Raw genomic sequence first — 17,586 nt, 5'->3', positions numbered from 1 at the left:
TGCAAAAATTAATTGATGTCAATGGCATAAACGAATCGTGAAATTCCGCTCGTATTAAAGAATTCGATCTGTGATAATCGCAGTAATTCTGTAACGTAATTACATAATTAAAATATACGTGATAATTGTTTAGAAAAAAATCTGCTGTGCTACGATTTCATGCTAATATAAGTCATCAGTTATTCAAATGAAGCCTTCAGCGCTTCTCCGCTCCGCTTTTTACGATACTTTCTCAACAACGTCGCGTTTGGTCAGATGCGACAGATGCATCATCGGTAATTAAGAAAATGTGGCAAAAGTCTTTCTCGTTTCGGGAAATTTGCGACGTGCGACAATTCGAAGCGCATACTTTCCAAACACACCTAGAAACTGTTAGAACGCGGAATATGTAAATGCCATCTGAGGCGAAACAAATCGAAAACGAAAAAAAGAAAACAAAGAGTATGAACGAAAAAAAAAAGAAAAGAAACAGCAATAAGCAAATCAATTAGGAATGGAAGGTGAACGAAGCGAAAGACAAACGCATTTGTCGGACGGAAAAAGGAATTGTAATTAGTCCACGGTTAAAAATAGTCGGGTCTGCCATTTGTTGTTGTTGCCGTCGCTACCGGTATATGATGTGTTGTTGATTCATTCCCGCATTCTTCGCGCGAAAATTTGAATTGATTTGCATGCGCTTACAAACAACGTCTCCGCAAACATTAAAAAATAAAAACAACTTTTAATTCCGAATTACAATTGCTCTATTAATTAATTATTGTGATTTCAGTTTTTTTTTTAATTAACAATTCCGACCTTGATCATGATCTTAATTTAAATACATTAAATACGACTTTGTTTTTTTTATTGATTCACTGAATTTGGATGATGCAAATCTGCCACAACGATGTTGATGATGATGACGGTTGTTTTCGATGGAAAATCAAGAACAGTTTACCTTCGCTTAGTGTGCCATTCACGCAATTCGCAAAACTCTTTTTTTTTTTTGCATACATAATTCGATCGCAAATTACTGCAGTCGCGCGAAAACATCCAAACATGCAATGAGCCATTAGTTTTTTTTTTGTATTTTTATTTTATTTTAATGCTAGTTCATCTATTTTTATTTATTTTATGGGAATAATTTCACAACTCGGAATTGCATACGTTCGCATTTGCATTTGTTTTGGTGTTACTGCTTTGATTGTTTGTCGTCCACTTTCAAATGACTTCCACAACGCTACTTTGTTTAGTGACTTATTCGAAAACCTTGGATGCGCCTTAATTAGAATATGGTATGTATTTGTACATTTGGCGCTGATGAATTTAGGGAACACATGGATTAACTGAAATCAAGAAAATAGATTCATATTTATATCGTGATTATTAACTAGTTTAGTTAATAAATAAGTATGATTTAGTATTGTGAGAATGTGTTAAAAATATATTTTTTTTTAATAATTGGAATTTGTACTTTCCACGGTCAATTGTACGAGTTTAAGTGATTGTTTGTGCTTAAAAGCAAAATGAACAAGAGTTTTGGAATGCAAGTGCCAGAAATAACCTGACTATACCTACATGATAATGGAAATTGTACAATGATTTTCATTATGGCGTGTACATGCGTATCTGCGTGAGTGTGTATGTATATGCGTTATTGATTATGTATGTAGATTGAATAATTGTGATTGAGTCGGGGGGAGGGTTGGAGGATGGGAGAAATTTTGAAGGTATTTGGGCCAGCCTGGAGGGTGGCCTAGGTTTGTGCTGATTGTTGGGAACATATCTAGTGACCATTGGTATAGTTTAGGGGTGAACTAGTGCACACGCACGCACATATATCATCAAATGTTGTGTGTGTATGTGCGTGCGAGAGAGAGGCCAGTTCATGGTATCGATCGGGGTGGCACGAAGCAGGTGCACGCACATCCCTCAGCATGCCCCCAACGTACGGTGCGGGGGGAGAGTCATAATCCCCTCTGGTTGGGGTGTGCATGGGGGTCTCATCTATGTCCCCCTTTAAAGCGATACCCTGGATGGAGGTTTACAAACGCGCGCAATCCACCCCATCCCATGCACACACATATGCAACTTCACTCCATTGATTAACCATCACAATTAATCTCACTGAATAATTTGATGTGGGGTTGAAGCAGCAGCAATATCAACAACAACAACTGTGAAGAGAAGAAAAGCACGCAACAGCAACATTACTTGTTATTATCAAAGCTAGACGGGAAGACATATAACGTTGTCTGTAATAAAAATGCGGCCTTTATGCAGGTCGGTCGCTGCAGCTGAAGCAGTAAAGGCTTCTTCTTCTGTGTATGTTGTTGGTGGTGGTGGTGGCGGTAAGCACCGTGGGGTGAAATGCATTCCAAAAGGGATGCTAGTAGACACCGGGGTCGGAGGTTTTAACTTAAAAGCAGCAGCCGCCACGGGCGATGCTCTCATCCACACATATGCATTACAACTTGTTATACTTTGTCCAGGAAAGTACGCAACCTACTTTCAGCCAGGAGATGCACACCAAACACACACAAAGAGACTCACGCGAACCGAGTGTTGGTGACAGAAGAATATCATAAATAAAAACTACAAAGACACTCATTATTTAAAAAATTTCATATTTTAATTTCTTTATCATTTGCATGTAGATCCTTATTATTGAACTATGTCCTTATCGTAACATTTTCAAAATTATTAACTTTGACTTCAAATATATCATTTCAACATATCTGTTGAACGTATATCAATTCGGAATTATTATTGAAATAGAAAAATATTGCTAAATCCAATGCACTACACTATAATTGATATTGGATATATATGATAATTGTGAACTGTTTCAACGGTAATTGGGAAAGGCTCTTAGGTAATTTGCGAGATGCACGGCCTAGCAGTGTAATTTCCTTTTCGACCTGCGTCCCTCTTCGTGCAATAGGGGAGGAAAGTAATGAACGAAAAAGCTATGGCACAGCGCAAAAATCAATTATACACAAGCGAATTTTTGTTGTTGCTGCTGTTGTTTCGTATTCGTGCTTCCTTCCTTCATTTCCAGGCGATTCGCCCGTTTCCTACAACTGCAATTATACTCATCACGACGATGATGATGATTATGATGGTGATGATCATCAAGAAACATCATTATTATTAAAATACCGTGGAGCACCTGTTGAGTTGAAATAATGAAGGTCTGCCTGCACTCGATACAGCTGGCATTTGCATCCAGCAGGAGGAAAGAACTTAGGCCGAGACGATTCGAGAGTTTGTGGGGAGTTGGGAAAAAAGAAGAGAGAGGCCGAAACGACAAGAATGCGACAACAACGGGTCTATTGTGCGCGGTATTCCAGAAATATTGAATGAGCGTTTGTGATTTACTTTCTCGGTCTGAAGTCGAAGCTCCTCTTAGCCTGCATGCGAGCATGAATTCGACATCTCGCTCGTACATACACACACACGCACGCACGTTCGCGCTAAGGACTTGGGGCGTTTATTTATTATCTCTCGTATCGGCGCAAAAAGGAAACAGATGTCCGTTCAAAGTATAATAACCCGGTATAACTGTCAAATGAAGCCGATAAAACCAAAATGCATGTACAAAATTTTATCAGTCGCGAAAACCAGTATAACCAGATGCCAGGCGAAGTCTGAAGTCTCCTGCTGCAAATACATTCTCTCTCACATACACACAACACACACATTCACTCGAAACACACAACGAGGAGAAGTAGATGTGGTAAAAGAACAGCAAGAAGAGGAATGAAGTTGGAGATCAGGCAAGCGAGCAGCCAGGAGCAACAAACAAAAAAAAAACGAAGAAGAAAAGCCTACCATAACTATTTTTTATTTCACCCGATCCAAAGCATTATCGTAAACTGATCCAGAAGGTTGCATCATTTATTCCCGTTGATTTCCAATCAACGAATGTTGGAATAGTAAAGTTATGAGCAAATGCAGTCTGCTGCCGTCTGAAATTGAAGCATATTGCGAGTCGCGTTACGTACCGACGACCTTTATTTTTTTGCACGCCGTTTTCGTTACGCCGCTCTTTCCTTTTTTTCTTCTTCTTCGCTATCGCCGCTACTCGAATTGCGCGTTCCGTTTTGCTGATTGGTCTCTATTTTCTCTCTGGCCATCTCCATCTTCGTTCCTCTCGAAGGTTCACCTCCTTCCATTTCGTTGGGACACCGCTGCAGCGCCTAATATGGACTGCACTTAACCGAATCCACCATAGTTAGACGAAGAAGAATGAGCGCGAGCGAAAAAGCGCACAGCACGCATCTTCTGCAAGTATAGCCAAGGTTGAAACGACAGCCAACACTCGTACCACTATTATTTTAATTACGACTTAATCTATTTTCTCGCTGTCGGGAATTGTGAATAGGCAGATCACTTGTTTCTTATCACAATGAATTTTATTGGCGAGGAGATTTTTAGGTAAAGAGAGAAAGAGACGGGTTGGGTCGTGTTTGCGAATGTGATTAGGTCAAGGTGCGCATGGAATTGCATCACTGCGACTTCGGTCACGGTACAACTATTTTCCTTAACACGAAATATAATAATTAATCTTGAAGTGCATTTTCTTGTATAAAAAGGCATGTTTTTTTTATTCAGTTTTTGACAAACCTTAATTACATTCAATTCTTATTTTGTAAATGATATACACTTCAAAGGACGTTACAGTTTGGTTTTTTCAATTAAATTGAGTTTATTGTTAAATGAATCATTTTTTGTTGTTAAATGAAAGGTTAGCGTTCAGGGGAATAACAATGGATTGAATTTAATCGACGTTGCCCCAAAGTCAAGATAATATGTTCCTTAACTTTCATAAGCTGAATAAGGTTTAACCAAGTTACCGATGTGTCTCAATTTAAACACCAAAAAGTAGTTCCAATAACCGTTGTACGCATCAAGTTTACCCGATGTGGACTCTGCATCCCTGTTCAGTGCATTAATTATGTTGCAATGACCCCTTACATTCAACAACCCCATTTCCAATAATTCAACGCTTCTCCCCTAGCACAACCCACACCGCATTTGCCTACCCTATGAATTGAACAACATGCACATCCGAGAACCAATGTTAAATATCCAATACTCACAGCCGAACGAAAAGGGATACACGCAGTTGTCAACTACAATTAATATTGATTAAAGTGCTTCTGATTTATCCATCCAAAGAAATTACTTTTTATTTTCCACTCAAAGTCAATATTCCTTTTTCACAAGTTCATATAAATGTTACTAATCCAAATATAAAAGAAATGATTAACTATTCGGTTTTACGTGAGTCAGTTTCGATAAGGAACGTAAAATATTTGCGAATCAAAACAGACATGGAATTGATATTATATGTTTAGTTGTACCAACGACAGGAAACGCAAAACTCACAGGATATGAGAGGTCGAAATCGTTTACAAATGCATTCCAATCTGTTTACTACTAGAATTGTTTTGACAAAAAAAAATAGTTAATAACAAGATGAACATTCAGTGAAAAATAATCAAGAGGAATATTGTTGTGAATAACGTGCGTAGCTTGAATCATCATTGTTTACTAATTTGGAATTTAACAAAAAAATAAAGGAAGTTATGAATTCATATGTAAATGCGATGAACACAGTTCGTATAGTAATTAAATTACGGTCGTTGGATTTTCGTGCAAATATAAAAGCTGCGTATTCATTTGAATTGCGTGTGGGAATTGGAGGAATTGGATGGATGGTGAATGAATAAATCCGTCCGTTAAACAGATATCGTCAATGAAACGAATAACCAGGAATGCATGAATGCGTTGCACAATAAAAAAATAAAACAAACAAAAGAAAGAAAAAACAAATGGGATGCGTGAAAATAGTAATGGAATAATAAAAGGCGGCGATTTTGGAAGTCGACGGGATTATGATGTGCGATGATTGATACTCTTGGTTTTTAAGATGCGGTGGAGAAATGGAAGTAGGATGGAGCGAGCGCTGTTATTTATTTGCATTTATCGGTGCCTAAAAGTGTATAATTTCATCGGATGGTTAAATCATTCCGAGCCTTAGGTTGTAATTTGAGCCAGCGGCCAACTTGAAACTACTCGCCATACTCACTTACACACATACCTCTATACTCGCATGAGTTGTATGTATGTATATATGTGGCTGGCAAACGGCGACGTGTCGTGCGACTCTTTTAAACCACGCTGTACGTTGACCCTGGGATGGTGAAATTCGCAATCTCAACAAAATGGAAGTGTGTGTGTGTGAGTGTATGTGTATGCATGTGTGTGTACACACATGTATCATTTTACAATGCTCCGCCTGCTTGACTTGAATCATGATATATCTGCATACCACTGAAATATTAAACCGAAATCCAATAATATACAAACATACACGCACGTACGTCCACTAAAAAGAATAAAATTATTAATAAGCACGGTAGTTGCCTATGCTTGAAAACAGATTTTTTTTGTTTAAAGTTTAAAATTTCTTAATTTTGTTTTGCTTTAAAAAATCCTTGCAGTTATTTAATATAAATTTTGAAATCTGGATTTCGGTTTTTCAGTTTCTTAATTATTTTACAGTAAATTTAAAATTCTCATCATTGGAAAATCCATAAATTTCATAGAAATTCGTTAGGAATCTCATAGTCACAATTTGTTAAAAATTCCAAGTGATTCATTAAGTCATCATTACTTATTGAGTAAATCAAAATCAAAGAAATATCCTTTGTATCTTTCAACTTCCTAATGCAGTGTTTTCAAGGTACAAAAGTTTTCGCGTTCTCTCAAATTTCCATCCTCAAGGCCAATAATCTCGGCACCGTCAAGAATGTCCAATTCCAACAATCCATAGATTCGATTCGTGTCTCGCAATTAAAACTGGGGAAAAGGCCGATCGATTGTCAATGCCATTGGAATTTATGCAAGCATTTCCTTCCCGAGGAAATTCGCATTTCAAGAAACCACTATTCCGCTGTTAAATAATGAATTTGCGTTTACCGTGCATCCCATGCCAATTTAATGTCCACGCACGCAATTTTCCCCCCGATAAGACGCATGCCAATTACTGTGTCGATTATGTCTTAATGGCGATGAGATAATTACAGACAATTAGATAGAAGTAAACTTTTGTCAGGTGCACTTGTTTTTTCTTACTTATACTAACAGATGGCTCCCTCTATGATTCAACTAACCTTTACGAGAAAATGTACGTTGTTTTGTTAGTTAAGTAAATAAATATTCGTAACATATTAATTGATAATAACTATTTAAGGAAATTGTTACTTTCAAAGAAACAACTTTATGCTTTACATACAAATTTGTAGTTCATTGTGTCGGAATGGAGTTTCTTACTGTAATCGAGTAGTTATTCAGTTTTTATGAAAATTATATGCAAAATGTAGAGAATGCTTTTGTTATTCAGGCTACTTGATTATAACATACAAATGGAACGGTAAATAATATTATAAGCTTGGACGAATTAGTTGTTTTCGATGGAATAAAACTGTATTCAGTATGTTTTAAAGCCTGTAGCGATATGATCATTTGATTTTCTATATCAGAGGCGTCCAAACTTTTTGCTGCGAGGGCCAGTTTGGTATTTAAATTCATTAGCGGGGGCCAAGCATTGTAAATATGTGAATTAAAGAATGCGCTCTTCATCTGCGCGAGATCTAATGCCGACGTGCGACGCTACATTTATATTTTACGAAATTTTTCAAAATACTTGGCGGGCCGGATAAAATCGCTTGACGGGCCGGGTTTGGCCCGCGGGCCGTAGTTTGGACACCTCTGTTCTATATTATGTGCATTCGTTATTTTACTTAATTATAAACGAGTTCATGCACTTTCAGCCTTGAGTCTGACCCCTGAGAAAGTAAAATCAATTGACACTAAAAAATGAACATTATTTCATTTAATAAATTTCATTTGTATTTTTGAAAAATCAATATAAGAAAAGTTGGAAATAAATCTTCTTCTTCTTCTTCCTTCCCCCTTCTTCATTTGGCTTCCGCATTACGCGCCAATAAGCCAGCCACTGTCTGTATTCAAAACACAAAAACCAAAATAACCAGCTTCTCCCAATAAACCAAAACTTCCTTCTTCATCACAAATAATCAAAATAAAGAACTTATTCTAACGCAACTAAAAAATAACTATTAAATCAAACGAACCGGAGTCCCAGCGGTTCAGTACTCAGGTTCTTGGAGAGACCTCGGAAGGGTATTGGAATTAAATGTAATTATATTTAAAGTAGAAACGCCATCTAACATACTTTAAGTTAACCATATTTTAATATTATGGTGTTATTTGGAAATATTAAAGCCTGCGTGATAATTGAGAAATCTTTTAAATTGATATATTATTCTTAAGTAAATAATGATGGGCACACTTTAAGTGGCGACTGACTTAATTGGATAATCAGTGCGAAATTATATGTGCGTAATGCTCGAATTGGCCATTTAAAAAGCACTAAAACTTTTCAAGTTGGTTTCAGTTTCCCTGGAACTCGCCCAGCTCAATTCCGAATGAATTGGAAATCCATTAATGATGATGCTTCCAAAACGAAACGAGCTCAACGCTGCTTTGTACATATATAAATATATATATATATATACCAATCCTCGTACTAATTGAATCTATCTCTCTTTCCGACTCAATCAGCGCACTCGGAAATACTTTTGTTTTACTCAATTTCACACGGCTTAAAAGCCAAGACCATTAACACCGAACACTATTTACTACTTCGCATCAATACCCACTTCAGCTAATCGCGTACACACAAAAGAGCGTGCGCGAGTGAAAGAACCGATTCATTCCCACGAACGGCACACGCATTAATTGTTGATCATCATCTTTTTTTTTTGTTTCTCTTCATCATTTTTCTTCTCTATCCACAATTTCCCATGAAAAGCAGAATAACTTCAGATTTGTACGTTTATTCCGTCTTAAAAACGGAAATATTTATTTCAATTAATTTAAATTCAGTTACATTTTAATAATATTTATATAAATATAAACACGTATTGGAAATAGATTTCGGATTTTAGCTATAGGTTCAAGTGTGCCGTGAAATAAAAAAAAGCATTTGTCACAAAAACGCTTGAAATTGTATACTTTGTATGTTTGTATCATGAATAGATTTTTCTGGATTCAGTATAAATCAGTAGAACTTAAACTACAATTGATCTTTTTAACCATTACCCCAAAATATTAAATATCGTAAATTTATCGTAATTTATCGTAAATTTATTGAATTAATTTACATTTACATATTTATTAAAAAAAGTTACATGAAAATAGTAAGTATGTAATAGACAAACAAAATAAAATTCTTAAATTGGAACAAACAAAATTTAATTGAAAACTTTCCCCCTTCAGGTTTTGGAAAAATGATGTTGCTTCATGTTTGATATAATTACTTCAAAATTTTGATGTAAGAGCAATTTGAATACAGTCGTTATCGGCATTTAATCGATTTCTGTTTTTCGTTTTTATGTTCATTAGAGTGGAAAAGCCTTGTTAACAAAGGTAGGTTGTTGCAAATGGCAGCAATTTTTTTTACCGCCTCCTCATGTGCAATTTTCCTTTGCAGCCTTTGACAACCAAAAAGACGACAGATTTGCTTTGGTCTCAAATTGAATGCGTGCTTCAGTATTGGATCGAAGTTCAAGAATTGCCTCTGCCAAACCTGGAGGTTCTTCTGGTATCTTAGTAATTTCACATTTAAAAGGATCTACAACCCAATTCAAAGTCTGTACATCAAGATCTGGAAAGTAGTAATTTTTACCCCAATTGGGGTAATTTACCCCCAGTTCCCCGACCGCTGATTTTAATAATCTATATCTTCTTCGTAACGTGCGTCCTACTAGTAGGAGGGGCTTAAAATTCTATATATCAACCAATTGAATTGCTTGAAATTTGAATGGGTCGCGAAATGACAGCTGTCACATTTGAAACAAGGTGACAGTGTCAAGTTGAGAAACAATGTTGTTACATCATATGAGTCATAAAAATGTGTTATATTATTCTGTATTTATATTGCGAAGATATTTTATGCGTCCTGGCGCATCCACCAAATTTTCTTAAAACTGTATTTTGTTTTGAAATAATAGTTCTTAGACCACTAACCTCACTATATTTTTTTTTTGCAAAATGATTATTTCTTTCGGTGCGTTTATGTTTCTTTTTCGCAAGGTTTACGCTTGACGAAGCAGATAGTTTAGCGTGTGTCGGAGTAGAGGCTGAAAGTGGTAGTAATTAAAATAAATATAGGTTAGGGACTCGTATGTGTATGTGTTTAAGTGTGTATGTCTATTTTCCGAGTTGGCTGTTGTACGTCTGGGATTATAATTTCAAATGGAATTATTTAACTTTGCGTCTAAATAAATAAATAAATATGCAAGTAAATAGACGGCGTGTTATCTTCTGTGTATGTTGTACACGTACGTAGATGTCGACGGGTATTCGAAGCAGTTGTTGCATTAGTGAAATGACCTAGACTGAATTGCATTCAATTCCAATTCCTCAATGAACAACTTGCATACACATATAAACAAAACGCACGGCGACGAAAGCGACTCGCTATTAGAGCTCACGACCGTAAAAGATTATGCATGAAAAGGCGCACACCAAACATGAATCAATCAAGGTTACAGACCTTTCATAGTTTAACATTTTTCTTCTTCTTTTGTTTTGCAGGATAACCTCTCCATGCCGGAATCTTCAGAGCCCAATGAGGAAGATCAATTCTCAGGTCAGTACTGACCTCATAACATCATTTAATTACATGACTGCTTCTCTACCATTCTTATTTTTATTTTTGAACACTCGCCCAAAATCCCCGAAACGAACAATATATTATTTACTATTTTGCACAGATCGTTAAAGTTAATCAAAAATATTAAGAAAATTAAGTGAACTGTTGAATACTTTTTGTGTTGTTGGTGTTGTTTAATAGTGGCAGGGTTGGTAGAATTATCCCAGACCGGATCACTATATCACCTATTTACTTTAATTTTTTTGTTAAGGTGTGCTTAAACAAATGAAATATTAAATTTTATCCTGTTTAGTTTTAAATTAATTTAGTTGAATCTAACCACTTTCATTAATCAAAGTTTGGTATCAAGTTCAATGGCGGATTAATCACTTGAGATGTCTCTTGCGAAAATTCGTCACTGATCAAGTTTGCTTGGTTTTGTCATCAATTTCTTATTTTAACATTTCTGCATTTCTTTTATGTTTGTTTTTTTTTTCTTGTTGTTAATATTTTAAACTGATCGATTGAGCATGTTATTTTTCTATAAGTTTAAAAATAATTAATTTTGCCAACCCCGCTTCTAACTCGTGTATAAATTGATTGGCTGTGCAGGGTCCGGGATTATGAAAGAATCCGACAAATTCAAGTTGATGCTCTTGGCGTGGAACTACCACAATCAGACACAAGGTAATTTGAGACAGCAAATGTGGAGAGTATTCAAAATTTCTTTGCAACATTCTCAACACGAAACGAACAGCAATAATAGCTGTTGCCGATGAAGGATGACCAAATCTAATAACGTGGACGCATTCGTCCTGCCTTTTGCTTGGATGTTTCAGCTGGAAACAGAAATGGAACTGCAGATGCGCCCGAGTTATCGAACTTGGCGAGCAGCGAAGAGATGGCGGGACTGTGGGCTCAGTATCATTCAGCCCTGGGATTGGCCAAAGGGAAGGCAACGCCTCCGGTGCCCAGGGACCAATCTGTGAGTGCGCCGAATTTGAAATCGAGTCATCCAATTGGAGCGAGAAACGTGACCGGTGACCTTGCCACGTCGCGTACAAACGTAACGCGAACGCACTTTATTTAATTGTGTGTGGCCTTTGGAAGTGACATTCTTGTGAATTCGCTTCCTGGTTGCACCTGGCTCAAGGAATTCTTTTACTCGCTCCTTTTGGCCTGGTTTGGTTTCCGTCTATTTTCTTTATATTCTTTTTTTTTTCTTCATATAAATTCAATAAATAATCCCGTTTCTTTTTCTTCCTTGTTCTTCTGAATTCAGAGTCCGGTGAATGCCGAAACGGGCTCAGCTCACGACGAAACGAGTTCCAGCGGTAACAAGGAAGATGAGGACGACGATGACGACGAGAGCGACGACAAAATTGACATACACTCACACGACCCAGAAAGGTTGAAAGCCTTCAACGTAAGTATACACTCCCTTCCATGAGTGTAGTGCATTTTTCTCCTTTTACTTATTCTTCTTCTTTCTCTACGTTTCCTGCAGCCGCGATACGCCCTCTCTTGGCTCTGTCATTAAATCATGCCCGCCGCAGTCGCATTATCATAGATACATATCTATTATCATTTCGTTACGAAATCACAGCTCGGCCCTAATCCACCTAATTCATTTCAACTACAATTTAATTAATGCATACTTAAAAACCATTTCATTCTACAAACACTCACACACTACATACACTATTGAAAATTCAGACAATGACAAAGTTTAATTAAAAAGCAGTGGTTATATTAAATTATTTATACTTTTTGATGCCAATCAAATACCTGAACCGCGAATATCTGCTAAATTTTATATATTTCACATATTGATATGAGTCCATACGTTATTGTATTACTAATGGATATGAAAAAATGAATCACATACATAAAAAAAATGCCATGGCCATGTATCTGGCCGCAGTATTTTGGTCCTAAAACATATATATTGTGGAATTTATCAATGAGTGATTATATAAATTTATTGTATATTTTTCTACGTCCAATTATTGTACTGTTATTTAATAGTAGTTATTTTACATTATCTAATTTTGTAATTAGCGGGAATGATATGTGTACATGGGTGTGAATGAAAAGCTTCAGGGTAAAACCATTCTGAATAGGCGGATCAAGTTGGCGTTTAATGATCACTTTGCTGATATAACAAAACAAAATATTGAAACAAAGAGATCGATTTGTTTCCTTTCATAATGTAATTGGATGAAATTCTAGTTGCAACACCAGAAATATATGTAATGATTTTGTAATTGCAGATGTTTGTCAGACTATTCGTCGATGAAAATCTGGATCGTATGGTGCCGATCAGTAAGCAGCCAAAGGAGAAAATTCAGGCTATCATCGACTCGTGCACGAGGCAATTCCCGGAATTTGCAGAACGCGCACGGAAAAGGATCAGGACGTATCTGAAGTCCTGCAGGAGGAATAAGAGGGCACGAGATCCGAATTCACCTTGGGATGCCGTAAGTCTAAGAGCATGGTTTCGTAAAATCAATGGCTCGCGTCTTCTGCGTGATGCATTTAATTGAACTATACATTCCGTCTTTAAATTGCTTACTAAATATCGAATATAAGTGGAAAATGTTGTTCGTCAGTACACATATTGCACTTCAAACGGACCGCACCACCGTCAATGCGAAATAGTCACATGTTTCGGACGAGTATTTATTTTGTTTGTATTTGCGTTTGTAGACAAGACCTACTCCGGCGCATTTAACATCTGTCCAAGCCGAACAAATTTTGGCCACAGCATGTGAGAACGAGAGTCACAATGCGAAGCGGATGCGACTGGGGCTCGAACCAGTGAGTCAACCGATGCCTTTACTGCCCGGTACTGCAGTAAGTGTCAACATTAATATCTCAGTCTAACAATTAAATTATTCATCAATGCAATCGATAATAGTTGACTCGATTGGATTTGGTGTGAATCGATAGCACTTGTAGTTGTTGTTGAGAGAACAGTAGAGATGCACACACTACTAATTCGTTTGGATTGTACGAAACTGCTTGATTTCGTGGATGTTGTATTTTCATAAATGTTCTTTGTCTGCCCACAGCCCACAGATACGACGGCAACGATAAGCAGGGGCATGGACTTCACAGGAAGTACACCTGTCAAATTGGAAAGCGATGTCGTGTCGAGTGTCTTCCCCTCGTCCACTACACCCTCGACAACGCCCAATTCTATCAGCAAAAGCCTTTCCCTCACGCCGGACATGAAACCCAGCACATTAAGGTACATCCACCATCAATGTTTCCATGACAACAAATTATATTACCTTTGCAATAATCAATAACATTACACATATATATTTAACATTCAATTAGTAATTAGATTCAATTAATTAACATAAACAAATATAACATTTAAATATATTGTTCCATAATGTATTAGACGAAATTTGTTAGTAGTCGTAAGAAATACGTATATATTTGACGGAATAATGTAAATAAAATTTTGTTCAAAATTTTTGCATTTTAAATGGTAAATTGTAAATTAATGTGTTATTACGTGATAAAAATAAATATAAGTAAATAACAAACATAAAAAGCAAAGAAGTATCCACCGTCGAGTACTGCATTTGACTACTATATTTTTCGAAACATACGTATTATAGTTGATTTTTGTTGTCTTATAAATGTATCAGTTCGTGTTATCGTCTGAAAACATTATTTTTTTAAAAAATTTCACTTATTTAAATATTCATAATTTGAATTGGTCTTCATATTATTCAAAACACATTAAATAATTCCATTAATTATATCATTTCTCACATTTTCATATACAGTGGAACCTCGCTTAACGAGCACCTCTAAATTAATTGTAAGAAAAATGACTCACTTAATGAGCGACGTTTCGCATAACGAGTGATGATTTTTAAAACTTGTGTACACATTTTATGTGAATATGTTTCACTATGCTAGTAAAAATCTGGAAATTTTGGAAAGGATTAAACTCGTTTAGCGAGGTTCCACTGTATATACTTTTTTTTGTTAATTTTATACTTCTTACCCTTAAATGTATAGATTTCCTAGATGTAATAATATCTCTTTAAATTGAATATCTTACAAATATATTTTAAAATGTTTACATTATTACTGATATTTTTAAATTAGCAGAAATGATAGTGTATCCCATTTAATTTTGTCGGGAACAGTGTAAATTTACTATTATTTCTAATTTATTACGTGATCTTCTGATGATTTTACATTGGTATTCTTATTGCAGTGTATCAAGTGCAATGGGTACGACACCTATGAACGGGATCGGGATCTCTTCGAGCACGGCAGGATCAGCGCCGACAGCGATGTACAGACCGAACTTCTCTCAGGCTTTCCAAAGGGCCGGACCCTATCCCCTGTTCCCAGGTCAGAGTCCCTTCGCCACAGCCACCGTCAGCGGAAGCAGCGGCAGCGGTCTTCTCACAAATGGTAAATCGATCAAAAAGTGATCACAAAGAAGGTAACGAGAATCTAAACGAATACACGATTCGCAGGTCCAGCAGATCTGAGCATGAAGCAGAAACCTCTGTTGAATCACAAACTGAGCACGGGCGAGATGGCAGCAGTCCGGCAACTGATCACCGGATACCGCGAATCCGCAGCGTTTCTACTGAGATCCGCCGATGAACTGGAGCAGCTTCTTCTGCAGCAGCAATAAAAAAAAAGTGCATAAAAAGAAAGAAAACAGAATCGTTGCACTGTTTGGTAGAGAGTGCATCAAGAAGGTTAATGTTTAAAAACAAAACAAACACGAGCTTGTAGTCAGATTTGCCATACCATAATTTGTTCTTAAGTTTCTTACGGTCCCCCCTCTCCGATTCGTCGTCGTTTTTTTTATTTTCAACGTCATAGCAACTAGTAATTAATGATTATAATAGTAATTAACGTTTTCTTTTATATATATATATTTATATTTAATTCTTTAATTTTGTACTATTTAAAAGATGAGTTAAGCACTGAACATAATATGCACATACTAAGTTAAATTAGTAATAATTAAGGTGTGCAAAATACTTTTCTATACATATATATACTTATAAATGAAAAAAAATTATATATAAACAGTTTTTTTTAATTTCCTTTTTTAATTTCAATATAAATATAACAAAAAAAAACTATATAAAAATATGTAATCTAGTATTTATAGCAGGGTTTTCTTTATAAAGCAAAAAGATTCTAATTAATCTGCTCACTGCGCGATAGTTAATAAGTAACTTTACAATTGGCTTCTCACAAATTACTTGCAAGTACAGTACATGTGATTATCAAGTACTTTTCAAGTGTCGCGCAGTGTAGCAACATGCGAGAAACGTAGTTTTACGTAGTCGAAATATAAGAGCTTGAGTGGTGAAGAAGGAACGAATGAAATCGAGGTATTTTTGATTAAATGTACAAAAAAAAAGAGAAAGAAAGTTTCCTAGAAAAAAAAAAAACAAACAAAGAATGAAACAAAAATACGCGAAACTATATTTATTTATTAGACGTAACATTAGGAAGATTTTTTTATGAAAAATAAATATTGAACTATACTTATTACAGGGGCAACAAAAAGGAAAAAATAATGTTTATATTATATTTGATAAATCTAAATGTTGATGTCTATTTTAAGAGAATGACGCGGAAACCGTGATTGATTGATTGATTGATTGTTGAATTTATTTTTATTATTTTCTTTTTTTTTGTTTGTTTCTCTTGTAGTCGATGGAATATTTGTGGTGTGTACCAAAGAAGAAATTGTAAATATTTTTAATTCTATAATTATATAAAAAACAAAATATATATATATGAGATGATAAAAAAAAGAGAATGAATATTATCGCCGATTGTGTCTAAAAATACAAATACGAGAAATTATTATATGATGGGGAAAAAAATATATATTGGCATTAAACAAAAATAATTGAAAAGTAAATATATATATGAAATAATCTTTGTAAATGAAAAATAAATGGATTTTTCTGAAGAAACATTCTGTGTTTCAGTTATTTATTATTATTTCAACATTTATTTTTGTTTATTAAAACTCGATCGAGGACTTTTCTTTCTCGACTTAATGGATAAACTAAATTAATAAAATGAAAAAAAAAACAAATCTATATGATATTTCTGTGATTGTTGATAAGTGTGTAGATATTTATATATATATAAATAAATAATTAACAGGATAAGATCATCAGGAATTATATTATTTTGAAGATCGTTCGAGCAATTTGTGAACGGATTTTCTTCTTTTTTTTTTAAATACACTTAGAACGAGAGAGAGAGAGAAAATGAAACATGTTTTGTATGTTTTTTTTTCTATATATTTAAATATAAATAAATATAAATCTCTATATATATATAAAGAATAAAAAAATATATAAATGTATCTGTCATCTGTATATTCCAAACATTCCAATGTATTTCTCAATGTATATATTAATTAATAATTAAAACAAGAACAAAAACATGTATTTTTATCTGATCACTGCCAGATATTTGTGTATGAATAAACAAGAAACAACGTAATCATCCTTATTTTTTATATTATTTCGTTTTGTTTTCATTTTTTTGGTAATAATTTAAACTGAAGCATTATATTATATTATAATACAGTAAGTCCTCGAATTACGCGCCTTCGATTTACACTGTTTCACATACTTTGTACATTTCATGTATGCGGGGAAAGTTCAACACTCAAATTAACATTCTTGCAATTGTAAACAAAATTATTTATGACTAAAAGTACAAATATTCGTTAACACAATATTTTTTAGATTTCTAAGGGATTTCAAGAAGTTTCTATGGGATTTCTATAAGAATTTTAAGAAAAGGGTAGAGGAAATTTCTGTGAGAAT

At 35.1% G+C, this 17,586-nt stretch overlaps 1 protein-coding gene across 2 annotated transcripts in view; it reads left to right on the top strand.

The window, feature by feature from the left end:
* LOC108559695 (nucleolar protein 4-like) overlaps positions 1–15,716 on the top strand; it is an 89,201-nt gene extending 73,485 nt beyond the window's left edge. Inside the window, exons 4-12 of one of the 2 annotated variants that reach the window (XM_017917042.1) lie at positions 10,672–10,726; positions 11,342–11,416; positions 11,569–11,714; positions 12,012–12,155; positions 13,003–13,209; positions 13,439–13,585; positions 13,804–13,982; positions 14,976–15,178; positions 15,244–15,716. In XM_017917042.1, coding sequence (XP_017772531.1) covers positions 10,672–10,726; positions 11,342–11,416; positions 11,569–11,714; positions 12,012–12,155; positions 13,003–13,209; positions 13,439–13,585; positions 13,804–13,982; positions 14,976–15,178; positions 15,244–15,407 — 1,320 coding nt within the window. In that variant the 3' untranslated portion in view covers positions 15,408–15,716. The remainder of the gene's footprint in view (positions 1–10,671; positions 10,727–11,341; positions 11,417–11,568; positions 11,715–12,011; positions 12,156–13,002; positions 13,210–13,438; positions 13,586–13,803; positions 13,983–14,975; positions 15,179–15,243) is intronic. The other variant, XM_017917043.1, reaches the window with a different exon arrangement.
* The last annotated feature ends 1,870 nt before the right edge of the window (positions 15,717–17,586 follow it).

Source organism: Nicrophorus vespilloides, unplaced genomic scaffold, assembly GCF_001412225.1.
Source record: "Nicrophorus vespilloides isolate i.1.1-1 unplaced genomic scaffold, Nicve_v1.0, whole genome shotgun sequence".
NCBI classification, from domain to species: domain Eukaryota; kingdom Metazoa; phylum Arthropoda; class Insecta; order Coleoptera; family Silphidae; genus Nicrophorus; species Nicrophorus vespilloides.
The sequence above is the reverse complement of the archived record's forward strand: the minus strand, read 5'-3'. Positions and strand labels throughout refer to the sequence as shown.